Genomic DNA, 13490 nt, shown 5'->3' on the forward strand with positions numbered 1-13490 from the left:
GGAGACAGAAGATATGTTTCTTGGAAAACTATGTTCTCTTTAGAATCTTTCTCCATTTACATTCTAGGTTTTTATAGCAGCAAAGATCATATGGTGCAACTAAAATGCGTGATTGAAATTCAAGAACCAAATCTCTTGATACGTTTTACAAGGCTTGTCACACATTGGGAGACTGCAGAATTTAGATTGACAAAATGTTTATCTAAACAACTCTCCCTCATTTCTATATTTTATTAAAATATTTCTTGAAAACATTGTAGGCAAATTAAATATTGTGCAGATAAGTGTCTTAGTGTTTGTGTTTTAGTTTGGTAGAAAATAAACCTATACTTAATTAGCATCTGCTATCTGTGGGTTTAGAAAATATTTTATTTGTTGAATGTGAGAAAATAAGGTGTGAAAGTGGGTGAAAGTGTTTTATTTAATTGGTTTGTGTTTTTGGAAAAACGGTTTTTGAGGAATTAATTTGTGTTTCAATAAATTGATTTGTGTTTTGGTCAACTGATTTGTGTTTTACTAATTTTTTTTTTGATTTGTGTTTGGTAAATTGATTTGTATTGGACCCTGTAAGGCCCATATAGAAACACCTGTCAAGGAATTCCAAAAAGTGTCCTGGCTTTTCAAGAAAGTTTGCACAAAGGAAAATTTCTAAAACTCTCCTTAATTTTCTACAGCTATCGGCACTTTATAATTCATGCAAACACAGTATTTGTGAAGCTAAACTACTCTGTAACAAAAGACATGGAGTTTCCCACTTTGATCGAGTCTCCAAGTGAATTGCAACCTCAACAATCTTGTTATTTTTTGATCATCTCAATGCATTTCTTGATCCAACCATTTTCTCTCTACATTTAACTGCATTCATGCTAACAATTTCAAACTGAACAAGGAACTGCTCCTTCTTAAGCAAGGCCTTCATTGAGCTCCTGCTTAAGCAAGGCCTCCATTGAGCTAGAATATTTATGAGAACCATGGCAGCTGAGATTGGCTGATACCTGAGATGTAAATGAAATTTGTGCTTTTTGTTTGCATTACTTTTGAACAATACTGTATAGTTTAAAAAAAACTCAGAGAGCTATGCACAACCCACAGAAATCATCAGCAGTTCATTTTACTTGTTTTCTGTCAGCTGTAATGTAGCATTATTACAATGATTTTGATAATAAAAAGTATGTAATTATACTTAAGTAGAGTTTGTTTTGTCAGGATTAAATGTGCACACATGAATATTATCATTAAGAGCTGTATCTTCTTTAGGAGCCATAAACATTTGCATGTATGTGTTCTTTTTGTACTGTGGTGAAATATACATGTATCTACCATGCCACATTGAGGTTGTAAACATGATTGTTTTTACCCATGATTACTTTTGAAAATTCAAAATGATTTTAATGTAAGTTATTGTGATTTTGTCACAATTGATTGCTGATGGAAGTTTAAAAACGTATTGTTATTATGTCAGAATCTGAAGAATTACTTTACATGCACTGTGCTTGTACAGGTTATGGACAGTTATATGTTATTAGTACTCTCATTTAATTACATTATTTATTGCAGAGAAATCTCTCATGGAAGTTATCATCAGCAGCCTATGGATGATATTATTTTGTGAGGTACATGTACTTGCATCCTAATAAGGATGAATGTACAGTTGTATGAGCTAGTCCTAATACATATGCAGAAATTTATTGAGTAGTTTATTGTTTAGGAATGTACAAATTTGGTTAACTTTCTGAATTTCTTAGCTCTTAACTCTCTGCGGTGGGTTGTGAAACTGGAACGACGTGGCGTTTTGTCTGGGCTAGGTGACTTGTCAGATACTTTTTGTAAATTTCAAGCAAATATGTTGAGCATTGGGCTCAATTTCCAGATTGGGAAGTCATGATGTTAGCAGTCTGACCCTCTATCCCAGAAGGATTCCCAACTGCACATTCACAAGTTACAATATGTACTATGAAAAATTTTCAAATACTTGTGAAATTATTAAGGTCACGAAAATTAAAGAACATAATCACCAACTAAAGAAGCTGTTAATTGTTCAACACATTCTTCTAGTTAGCACCTTATGGAATGTTTAGAGAACAGTGAGGAGAATATGCATACCGAAGTTAAGGTGTAACAGGTTCAGCAATTGGACAGTTTTAACTGGTGACACAATTTTAATGAATTTCATCATTTTTACCCTTTTGGCTTTGTTAAGTTGGACAATTTTAAGTAGTTGGACCTCATTAGCTCATTTCTGCCTATTGCACCATTGTATGTGGTTAGACCATTTTAATCAATTGGGACATTTTACCCAGTAGGATCATTTTATCTATGAAGATCATTGTAAGGGTTTAGACTATTTTAGGCCATTTTTACCAACTGCATCACTGGACCAGTTGGCCAGTTGGACTGTTTTCCTAGGTTGAGCATTTTTTACCAGTTGGACCCTTTAAACTAGTTAAATAATTTTATTAGGTTGAAAAATTTTAATCAGTCAAGCCATTTTCTTTACTTGGATCACTCTCACCAGTTGGACCATTTTAACCAGCTGGATCAATTTTTACTGGTGGGACTATTATAAGCAGTTAGACCATTCATTTGACCAGCTGGAACTAGTTGGGCCATTTCTCCCATTTAGATTGGACCATTTTAATCAGTAGGACCATTTTATCTAGTAAAATCTTTGAAACTAGTTTGACCATTTTATCTAGTTTAACCATTTTTTTCAATTGAACTATTTTATCTAGCAGTTTGACCATTCCTTCTAGGTAGACCTTGTCTTTAAGTTGGACCATTTTCTCTAGCTGGACCGTTTGGAGCAGTTAGACCATTCTATCTTATAAGATAATTTTAAGCAATGGACCATTTTAACCAGTTGTCCCATTTTGTCTGGCTAGGCCATTTCTACCAGTTGTACAATTTTCTCTAGGTATACCATTTTAACCAAATGCATCATTTTAACCAGTTGAACCATTTTATCTAGTTAGACCATTTTAACCAATTGGACCATTAAGCAAATTTTTCCCTTTTAACCTTTTAAAATCCTTTTAAACATCTAACCTTTTTTACTGGTTGGATCATTTTAGGTAATTAGACCATTTAGTTAGATCAGTAGGACCTAGTAAGACCACCTCTGCTAGTTGACCATTTTACCAGGTAGACCATTTTAACCAATTAGACTATTTTAACTGTTTGGACCAAACTTTACCCTTTGAACCTTTTAATCCCTTTTAATCATATTAACTTAAGTAGTTGGGCCGTTTAGTTAGACCAGTTTGAGCTACTTAGAACATTTCTGCTGCAAATTGGACCATTCATCTAGAGAGACCAGTTAAACCAATTGGACCATTTCATCTAGTTAGACAATTTTAAGCAGTTTTTAACCTTTTAAACCACTTTAACCATTTTAACCTCTTGGACCATTTTATATAGTTACACCCATTTAAACAATTTACCCCTTTTCAACCTTTTTGCTGGCCGGACCATTTTCATCAAACTTTTTTAACTGTTTGAATCTTTTTACTTTTTGGACCATTTTATCTGTATTTTCACTTATTTGAAAAACGGATATGGCAAAATATGTTTGGTTAAGGTCTCCTGGAGATAAAATGGAGTTTTTATTTGCTTTCCCCTGTAAATTAAAAAAGTTAGTGCTGAAACACCAGATACGAGGGCCCTACACTCAAGCTAGCAAAATATCATTTGCATCCATTTTTTTGGTCTTGTTGTACCATGGGACGTGTGAGAGAGCACATTACATAGTTTATTTCTGGTTAAAATTGATCAGGCAACAGTGACAACAGACCACAAAGTACCTGTGGAAGGGTCTGGTCCATTTTATATATATATATTTTTAAAAGAATGTAGGAGAGACTAGTGTATTTCGTGAAAGTTTACTCTAACTCCATGGAAGGAACAAGAACAAACAAGAGAGCCCTTTAAGTGAGACATCAGTGGAAAAAAGGATTGCAAAAGGAAATGATTTCCATTGCTGGATGTAGTACTGGTAGTACCAGTAGTTTTAAACACAGAATTAAAGTGGCCATGAGCCATTGTTCTCAGAACATCAGTTCTGACACATTATCTGTGCATCCTAGTTTTGTTGTTAAGCAAACCTCTTTTAAATATCCAACTATATTTATGATTTATGATGTTTTGGTTTCTTTTTTGAAATCCTTCTTTGCACCACTCAGATTTTCCTCTAATGAACAACAACTTGCAGTTATAGTCAGCTTGATTTACAGTGAGTTCTGCTGGGGGTGTGACTCCTTTATTAAAAGCACTTTTCTGTCACCAGCAGTACTTATAAGATATGACTGCTTTGTTGAATAATTACTTAAACTGGTTAATGTGATAAATCACATTAAGGACCTTTTTTAACTGAAAAATTAAGTTTATCATATGAGGGTAATATACTGTAAAAAGTTTTTGAATACAGTACTATGTATGTAGTTCATTATGCAATGATATTGGTAGATTGCAGAAACAGAAGTAGTTTGATAAAATAAATACTGATATGTAAATGTACAGTAAAGTATAGGGCTACTTGATGAAAGAGATGAACGCTTTTTCTTGTCTGACAGGCAAATTGAGATTAAAGCACTAACCACAGGCTTCACAAGACAATTGACAAGAACGAAAACTATCCAAAATTGTTGCTAATTAATGAAAAAGGGTTTGTGTGATTACAGTCACATCATTTACTAAAGTAAGATGATGTTATTGAAAGTGGAATTAAAGCAACTAGTCCTTCTCTAAAAAGACAAATAGTTTTTGATTTATCATGCATAGATCTGTCATTACAGACTTGGAGTGTACACCAGAATGCTACATAACATAAAAAAATAATTTCCATGTTCCCACTTAAAACAACACTGAAAACAGTGTTGTGCCAGTTGGGTAACCATCTCAAAATGAATGAGAAGTGTTTGTTAATGCAGTTCATGTTTTATACAAGTCCATATTCTGCACTCACTGACCATTTTCCATGCTTTGATTTATTATATTTTCAAGACCTTGCCGAAGGAATGTACATATTTATGTGGGACAGCAACTGGCCTATTCTTAAGCATAGCTGCTGATCAGAATATCTGTACCAAACAAACTATTTCACAGTTACTAATTGCATCAGGTAGGTACTCTGGTTGTGTAGGCATATGTTGGATGAGGAGGCAGCATGCAGTTTGTATGCCAATGAAACTTGAATTGGAAAGCACTTGCAGGAGCCTGTGTCTACAGGGTCCTGGGTTCTGGTAAATTTCCTGAATCCTGAAAATTCAAGTATGCTAAGCTTTCAGTCACAAGAAACACACCATATTGTGTTTGATGGTAGACTTCTCATATTATTATATGAATCTTTTATTTTGGCTGCTACAGTGGTGGATTGATTCAATTTAATTAATGCTACTAATTTATAAACATTAGCAAAGAAAAGCTTATTTATATTATGTTTAAACTTGATATTTGTGGTAAAACAGTTATCTGAAGCAGGTAAGAATGAACTTTTTGCATCTTATCCTCCACATCTGTATGTATGCTAAGAAAATTTGAATTAGATTCCCAATGATTGGTATGAAATATCTGATGGCATGAAAAAAATTCCATCAGTAAACAACTGTCCAAACATTTTTCTCATCAAAGACTTGGTACGAGAATATTGTTTGGAAAAAATTTTTTTGACATGATGTGATCATAATTCACTTGTGTTTTTTTTCTTAGAATGTTAAGATTTAAAGTATTGAAATATTTAATGCACCAGAGAACAGTTGCAAATTTGAGGAGAGAGAGCCAATACATGTACTGTACAGTGATTATGAACTTTAGAAGAGCCATAGGGAATGGGAGGTTATAGGCAAGTCCTTATGTATACTGTTGGGGCCAATATTATTTTCTGGAACAATACCAGGTCCATCATAGGTACAATATACAGCCTTTGGGTATGATTAAGCTAAATGAATACTCTAATTCTTAACTTTGTGGAAAACAAATTTTGTAGCCTCTTACATGCAGATAATTATAGGTAAGTTTTATGTTACCTTGCTTCTTGGAAAGTCAAGCTAGAGGCATGACAAAGCTATGATACAGGGCATGTCTGAAACTGTATTATTTATACAAGTTGGTAGGAAATTTAAGCAACACTAACCCCAACCCTGAACCCTGCCTGAACTGGAACCAAATGAAATGCTAAACATCCAATTGAATTTCACGTATGCTTTTTTGAATAGGAGCATCTCTTGCAAAGAACCGAGCTGTACACGACCTTCACTCAGTGGTGATTGGATGTTTAAAAGTGAATCTACCATTACCTGAATACAGACCCATTGTGCAGCTAGCCATTGTAGTGGGAATCATTAAACCACAAAGAGAACAGATACTGCTTGAGGTGATGCACTAGATGGTTGCTATTTTTTTGTCTAAAAGGATATTTGAATTGTTTTCCTTTCTTTACACAAACTTCCTATTTGATAAACAATTCTTTTTAATAGTGATGGTAATCATAAAGTTAAGCAATAAACTACACTTTTGATCGGTTTACCAACATAATAAATCACCCAGGATGTTGGGAGAACTTATTATGCTTCTGATATTGGGTTATTTTCTCAATTATTCAAGTGCAATCCCTTGTTTCTTACTTGAGTGGTGAAAATGTTTTCAATCTATCCTAAGCAAAGATTTGAATGCTTTTATTTATACTTATAATATGGTGAAGAGGCATAATGGTGGAATAACAATGTAAATGTAGCTGAGAGGATGCTGGAGAAAAAGCAATATTTTGACAATTTCATCAACTTTATTACTACTGCAGCTAGTGTAAGTTGGAGGGATCAACTATGAACCTCGTTCTTCCACACTTTTTGGAAGCTTGGCTCAAACTTGAAGGAAAACTTAAATATCCGGTTTTCAGTTCATTCACTGTAATGTTACAGAATGTGATGAACAATCTGATAATGGTGCATTTTAATCACAAATACTTTACTGTTATAGTATAGTATAGTAACAAATTTGTTTTAAATACATTTTGTTGTATACCACAAGAAGGCCTCAACAAATTGGAAGTGATGGCCAATTTTGTTTCACCTGCAACCTTCCAACACATTGAAGAGTGTATTAGTTATGAAAAGAAAGTTGAAGGTTTACAAACTCTGTTTGTGAAGCCTGGAAATGAAATTTATGCCCATCATATCCTTGCCACAAGACACCAACAGCCTCATAAAAGACTAGACAAAACCCCTAAGTTCTAAAGATGCTCAGCCAGGATAGTAACTTTCAAAATGTAACACCTGCACAGTATTACAAAGTCCCCTTCAATCTGTCAGAGATTATTGGAGAATAATACACTTGAATTAAAAACCATGTTTGATTAAGCTTAGACTCTAAAATCAGCCATGTGTAGTCCTGAATCATAAAAGGTTCCTTCTTCATCTGTTAACCTAGCAATTCCACAGACCATTACTCATGCTTTGGAACAAGAACCAAATCCAAACACTTTGGCTGCAATAGGGACTGAAGGCTCTACTTGCTACTTCTGTGGAAACAATAATGATCCTTGCTTTAAGAGTCTATCTCGTGATACAATTTGCTCGAAATGTCATGAGAGAGTTCACTTTGCAAGGGCTTCCTGTGGGCAGACTGCCAATAAGAAAAACTTGTCTGCTTTAAAGTCATAAGGAACTAATGAAATTGATGGATTTCAAGTCAAAGCCTTGTTTGAAAAAAGGATTTGTGAAAGTTTGATACATAGAAATTTCGCAGACAAAGTTTCCCTGACAGTTTATCCATTATCTGGTGTGGTATCCATGGCTACTCCTGCATCCAGCACAGTTAAGGTCAAGGGAACATGTTTGGGTAATCTTTCCTATCAAGGGCACAAGTACAGTGGTTTCAAGCTGTCTTTCCTGCCTGGCCTTTGTGCTTACCTTATACTGGGTCTTAATTTCCAGTCTTAGCACTTAAGCTTTGTGTTCCACCCCTGTCTTTCTGTGGTTTTAGGAAACTAAATGTTGAACCTCCTGAGCCACTAAGAAACATGTCAGCAGATTGCTATTCAATTACCACCAAGTCTCAATGATACAGCCAAGAAGATTCTGCCTTCATTGATGAGGAAGTGAAAAGGCTTTTTTGTGAATGTATAATAGAACCAAGTTGCTCACCATGGCGAGCTGTGGTAACTAAGGAAGAAAATCTCAAAAAGAATTTCACAATTGATTATTTAATTTGTTGACCATCAATAGATTTACTCTCCCTTGATGCTTTTCCTTTGATGAAGATTAATGATATGGTAAATGAGATTGCCCAGTACCAGGTGTTTAGCACCATTGATCTCTAAGGAGTTTATCATCAAGTGCCACTTAAGGGTGAAGATATACCTTACACAGCCTTCAAAGCTCAGAACAACTTGTATCAGTTCACTTGTGTGCCATTTGGCATCACTAATGGTGTGGCTTGTTTCAAGAGAGAGATGTTGAAGTTTGTTGAAGAGAATGATCCTGAGGCAGGTCATAAACAGTAACACTGTCAATAGCTACATGCACATGTATATACATGTCTATATACTGTAGTCATCCTTCTTAACCACCCATTTTGTTTTCCTTGTTACATGAAATTTCATGTCATTTCATTTCATTGAATTCATGACTTGAGTGTTTGACATTTAAGGATGTAAATCATTTTCAGCAAGACATAGAACCTTTTGTGTTGATTGTTTTCAGATAGAAGATCAAGAGGGTACTACTTTGATAGAAGGTCTCCTATTTCAGACAATATACAAGCTTTGCAAAGAGAGCAAATGCTCACCTGTTCATTATGTTGCTTTTGAAGGTACAATACTAATATTTCCAATTGTAGTACAAGATAGTTGTGAGTTAGCTTCTTTGATGTAGCATCTACAATGTAGATTAATCAATTTCCCTTAGACTGACTCTGAATATGACCTTGGTATGATATTTGGTTGAAACAACTAATTTGCTGATGAAAAACTTCAATAGTGGCAAATGAAATGATTCAATAGATTGCTTGACATAAAAAAAGTAGAAGTAGTAGTTTGGTAAAGTGCCTTCTGTCAACCTCCTCTTAAACTCTCTAACTGACCAACAGCCATTAAAATTACTGGAAATATGTAAATCGTTAACAGAAAGAATATTGTGACCAAGTGGAAATGAATACAAACTTGAGGCTTAAACCTTATGGATAACCTTAATGTTTTCAAGTTGGTGGAGCATGTTGTTGATTTCATTATTGTCTTACTTCCTGGTTGTTTCAACTCTGTGGAAGGCAACTGTTTACAGCTTTTGTAAAAGTTTAAATGGGTTTTTCCTTAACTCTTATATTACTTTTTCTGAAGCTCTGAAAATTCTGGTGTCTTTTGCAAAGCACTGCAGTTATCTTTTTTCATAGTGCAGGTTCCTTGCAAGGTAAATTTACTGTAAATATCCTCCTATATTTTGGAAATATTTATCTTTTTAATTCCTTGCAGCCATGAAGCAGTGGCTTGTTTCCATTAAAGCTCTTTTAAAAAAGAAACAACTGTACAAAAGTGTCCACTGGAGGACAAAATTGGATTCAGACCATACTTGTAATCTCATTGGTCTTATCTGGGAGAACTTAGAAGATTTTGTAAGTTGTAGCTTCTCAAAGTTAAGGTGAACCTGAGAGAATCTTTAACAGCTTCTTAGAATGCTGAGTTCTGACTTAAAGAAGTCTATTGAAAACATCAGATCATATCTTTACTGTGACTACACCATGTTTGAAAAGGTGCATTCTTAAAATGTTTTCCATTCACAGTAGTGCAGAAAGCTAACATTTTCAACTTGTTCTCATGATTGATTTCCTAATTACACAGTTGTATTGGTCTGAATTATAGCTAGTAATTCTGAAAAGTAATTCCAGGCCTACCTTTTTGTTTCATATTTAAATTTTAGATAGAAGGTGTTCCAAGCTTGGCTGTGACATTGTTTGATCTATTTCTCCAATGGCACAAAGATGAAGAAATTGCAAGAAACTCACTGGATGAACAAGTAATTAGGTCTTGACTGGGTGCCATGAAAAGTAACACAAAAAGCTTACTATTTGAGGAGTTTAGTTTCAGGAATGTAAGCCTTGTATATTTGGCAATTTCTTCTTTTCTGTACCCTTTAAAAATCTAAAGCTAGCTCTCACTAAGTGGCACTGATGTAATAATGAGTTGAACAAATTTAAATTGTTGAGTGTACTAAATTTTAAAATCATAGAAATAAGTTGGAATCAGGGAACTCTGTTTTTGGGAACTTCAGTGGTCTGAGTTTTTGAGACATCCAGAGGTTAGAGTTTTGCTAGGGTCTAATGTCTGAGTTATCAAGGTCTGAGTTTTGGTGACACCTGTCTCAACTGTATCTAATGTTAACCCTAGGATAAAATAAAGTACAAAAAGTGTTGTAACATTTTCAATGATAAAATCAAAATTCTGTTGTTTATTTTTTTCAGGTGTATAGGTCACTAACACTAAAGGTTCTAGGACTTCCCTGGCATGTGAAGGGAAGATATGGATTGCTCTGCTCCCTTGTCCACCATGTTGAGCTCCAGAATGTAAGGTCATCTATGCGAACCCTAAAGTATTGTGGGTGTAATTTACTGACCACCAAACCAAAACTTTAATGCTTTTGTGAACAATTTCATAGAAATGATAGTTAAAATCTCAAAAAAAAAAAAAATAAATAAATAAATGTATGGTTTTGAGTAAGTGATTTCAAACTGAAGGTGATGAATAACCAAAATAGATAATGCTGCAGGAGAAGTTTTGGCTGCATGGGCATCATTTTCATATGTTCTTGCCTTTGATATTGTTACTATCCATGATAACATCACAAACAGCAACTCTCTTTGACAATATTTATACCAACTACTTTCCACACAGATATCAAACAACTGGCTTAATATTAAAGAAATTCTATTTGTTCTGACTACATCCCCACAAGCATACCTGGATATAATTATGGTAGCTTTATTTAAAAAAATTTGGACATAATTTTTTTGCTCAAAAAATCAAAGGAAATCAATCAGCTTAGGATGCCCTGGTTATTCAGGAGTTCCTTTAAATCAGTAAAACATAAAAACTGTATATTAAGCAATAGCTCTCTGTTCCTTCTCCTTAAAATACAGGATATAAGAAAAATTTTGGAGAAAATTAAACCAATGTTTGGAAATTGCAAAAAGGTTGTGTTATGACCAAATAAGAAACTAAACAAATGTATGAGCAACATGAGAGCTAAATGGAGGTTGCTCAATCTTAATTGAGGACTTCCTCCTTTAATTGTCACCAATGTCCTCCTATTAGGGAAGGCATACACCAAGCAAAATGCCACTGTTAGCCAATTTTCCATGTATTGTGTATGTGCTATGACCTTTTAAATGTATGTCAACCAAATCCACCTTTGGCTGCTTTGTACCTTGTCCCAGCATGTGTATGTAAACAACTTACATTTTGTAAATTTTATCACATATTCCAGGTGGAAGCCTACATTGGCAACAGCTAATGAAAGAGAGCACACTATAATATGCCCAAGAAAGCCCATGAAATATGACCCTTTTCTCTTTACTTGATGTATTTGCACTAATTTGAAGAATAGACATGGCAAAATTGGAGATAAATTGGAGTTTGAATTTTGCTTTGATCTACACTAACATGTGTAGTATGGCAAGAAGGGGTGTCCAAGTGCCCCACCCAACCTGCCTCTTTCAAAAAATAGTCTTTGCATGGGTAAGCATTCCTATGTATTCTGCAGTGATATTGCTTACAGTGCACCACATTATACACTTTCAAGGTTTCTGTGAAATTTTTCAGTTCCCCTTTCTCCTGATTGAATGCCTGGCTACTTATGTACAAACAACCTAACCATTGAACTAAAAATTTCCCATTGCCTTTTTTAATAGAACTGTTATTTTAGTTTTGTAAAATTGTTTGTGTGTTTACTTTGTCTCTAGATTTTGGAGGCCCACCCTGCCATTTTGGATGACCTGATTCGCTGCTTGGGATTCAATCAGCTAACCTCTGCCTCCACCAGTGCTTTCAAGGCTTTTCTTGAAAAGGGGAGGTACATGATGCAACTTCTAACATTTTCAACAAAGTCAAAAGATTAGATAATTTGTTTTTATTGCTTGAGTTGAAAATGTAAGTGGGTCACCGTAAAGAGTTTCTGAAGCTGATATTCAAAGAGTCAGCCTTCATCATTCACTCTGACAAAGGGGCTAATGTTTAAAAAAAATTGTTTAAAAATAATGTTAGCCTCAGAAACTTTTATGTTTGCCAATTTACATAATCAACTCAATTAACAATTAATCAAGCTATCTTGTAATACCCCCAATGACGCAACACCACAGTTTCTCTTGAAATGTACCTCCTTTATTCAGAAGATGAGAATTCACAAGTATATGCAAGTACTTGGTAAAACAAGGCATCATTCAAGTTTCCACTAAAGAAATGTTAAGATTGGTCTTTAGACCTTTTGTTCCAAGGAAAAATCTCAGACTTATATAGAACCCTGGAGGTTGAGAAATATGAAACTTCTTGAGCAAAATGGTATGCACTTTGTGAAGTGCTACAGTGTTTTATATCATTATATTTATAGTGGCAAATCCTTGGAAAAGCCAGTGGCTTTTTACATGGGACAGTTTCATTGATACAGTATTATGCTACTTAATGACCAGTTGCTTATAACATTAATTTCTACAGAAACAGTTCAGGGAGTGAGCAGCTTGATCAAAAGGTAGAGTTTCTCTTCTCCATATGTTATGCTTGTTGAGTGCAGCACACTAAAACTCTAAAGTAGCCTAGTGGGCAAGTGCAAAAATTGTTTGGCAAGGAGGTCTTTTTTTCTTTGAGAAGAACCAATTATTAGATATCTGTTTCATGATTGATATCTGGAAAGATAATTGAGATGGATAGGTTAAGAGATAGGGACAGCACAAGTAATTCTGGACCCTGCATTAGAAATTCTTATTTCTAAATATTGTGGCTGTGAAATCTGAATCCCTCCCAGCAAAACCAGAGGTAAGAGCATGGCAAGCAAACTTTTTACTTTATGCTCAGTCATTGGCTGTAGTCAGCATAGAAAACAGGTGCAATTTCATAACATATCAGTATCTGTTTTGCTTGATGACATTTATGGCTATACAAATCAGTAGCATGTTAAGTGCAGACATGATTACTGTATGTTTACTTAGTGCTAAAAAGTTACAATGTTTGGCAAACACCAAAATTAATTTTGCAGCATAGTTCAAACAGACACTCCCTGTCCCACTCTTTGAAAAGGCTCTTGCCCATTGCTGCTAAACATTTTCCAAAGGATTTTCCTTAAAAAACCAAAACTGGTGCCAACCAAGCTCTGAAATATTGATTTGTGAACTAACATGTAAATGACATGTAAAGTTCATTTAATAACTTTGCCATCCTGTTTAATGAGTAATTGGCTAATACTATGTCTCATTGGACAAATGGCCAAGGTAAAATCTCTGGGTCTGCAGCAGGCCTTTCT

The 13490-nt window shown here is 34.6% G+C and overlaps 1 protein-coding gene across 6 annotated transcripts in view; it reads left to right on the forward strand.

The window, feature by feature from the left end:
- Positions 1–13490, forward strand: part of LOC113668967 (tRNA (32-2'-O)-methyltransferase regulator THADA) — a 45478-nt gene that overhangs the window by 8185 nt on the left and 23803 nt on the right. For all 6 annotated transcript variants that reach the window (XM_089212706.1, XM_027184946.2, XM_089212704.1 and 3 more), the window contains 9 exons: positions 1558–1613; positions 4999–5116; positions 6210–6367; positions 8694–8802; positions 9458–9597; positions 9903–9998; positions 10444–10545; positions 11941–12050; positions 12689–12722. In XM_089212706.1, the coding sequence (XP_089068832.1) occupies positions 1558–1613; positions 4999–5116; positions 6210–6367; positions 8694–8802; positions 9458–9597; positions 9903–9998; positions 10444–10545; positions 11941–12050; positions 12689–12722 (923 nt within the window). The remainder of the gene's footprint in view (positions 1–1557; positions 1614–4998; positions 5117–6209; positions 6368–8693; positions 8803–9457; positions 9598–9902; positions 9999–10443; positions 10546–11940; positions 12051–12688; positions 12723–13490) is intronic.

Source organism: Pocillopora damicornis, chromosome 7 (assembly GCF_964200805.1).
Source record: "Pocillopora damicornis chromosome 7, jaPocDami1.2, whole genome shotgun sequence".
NCBI lineage: Eukaryota > Metazoa > Cnidaria > Anthozoa > Scleractinia > Pocilloporidae > Pocillopora > Pocillopora damicornis.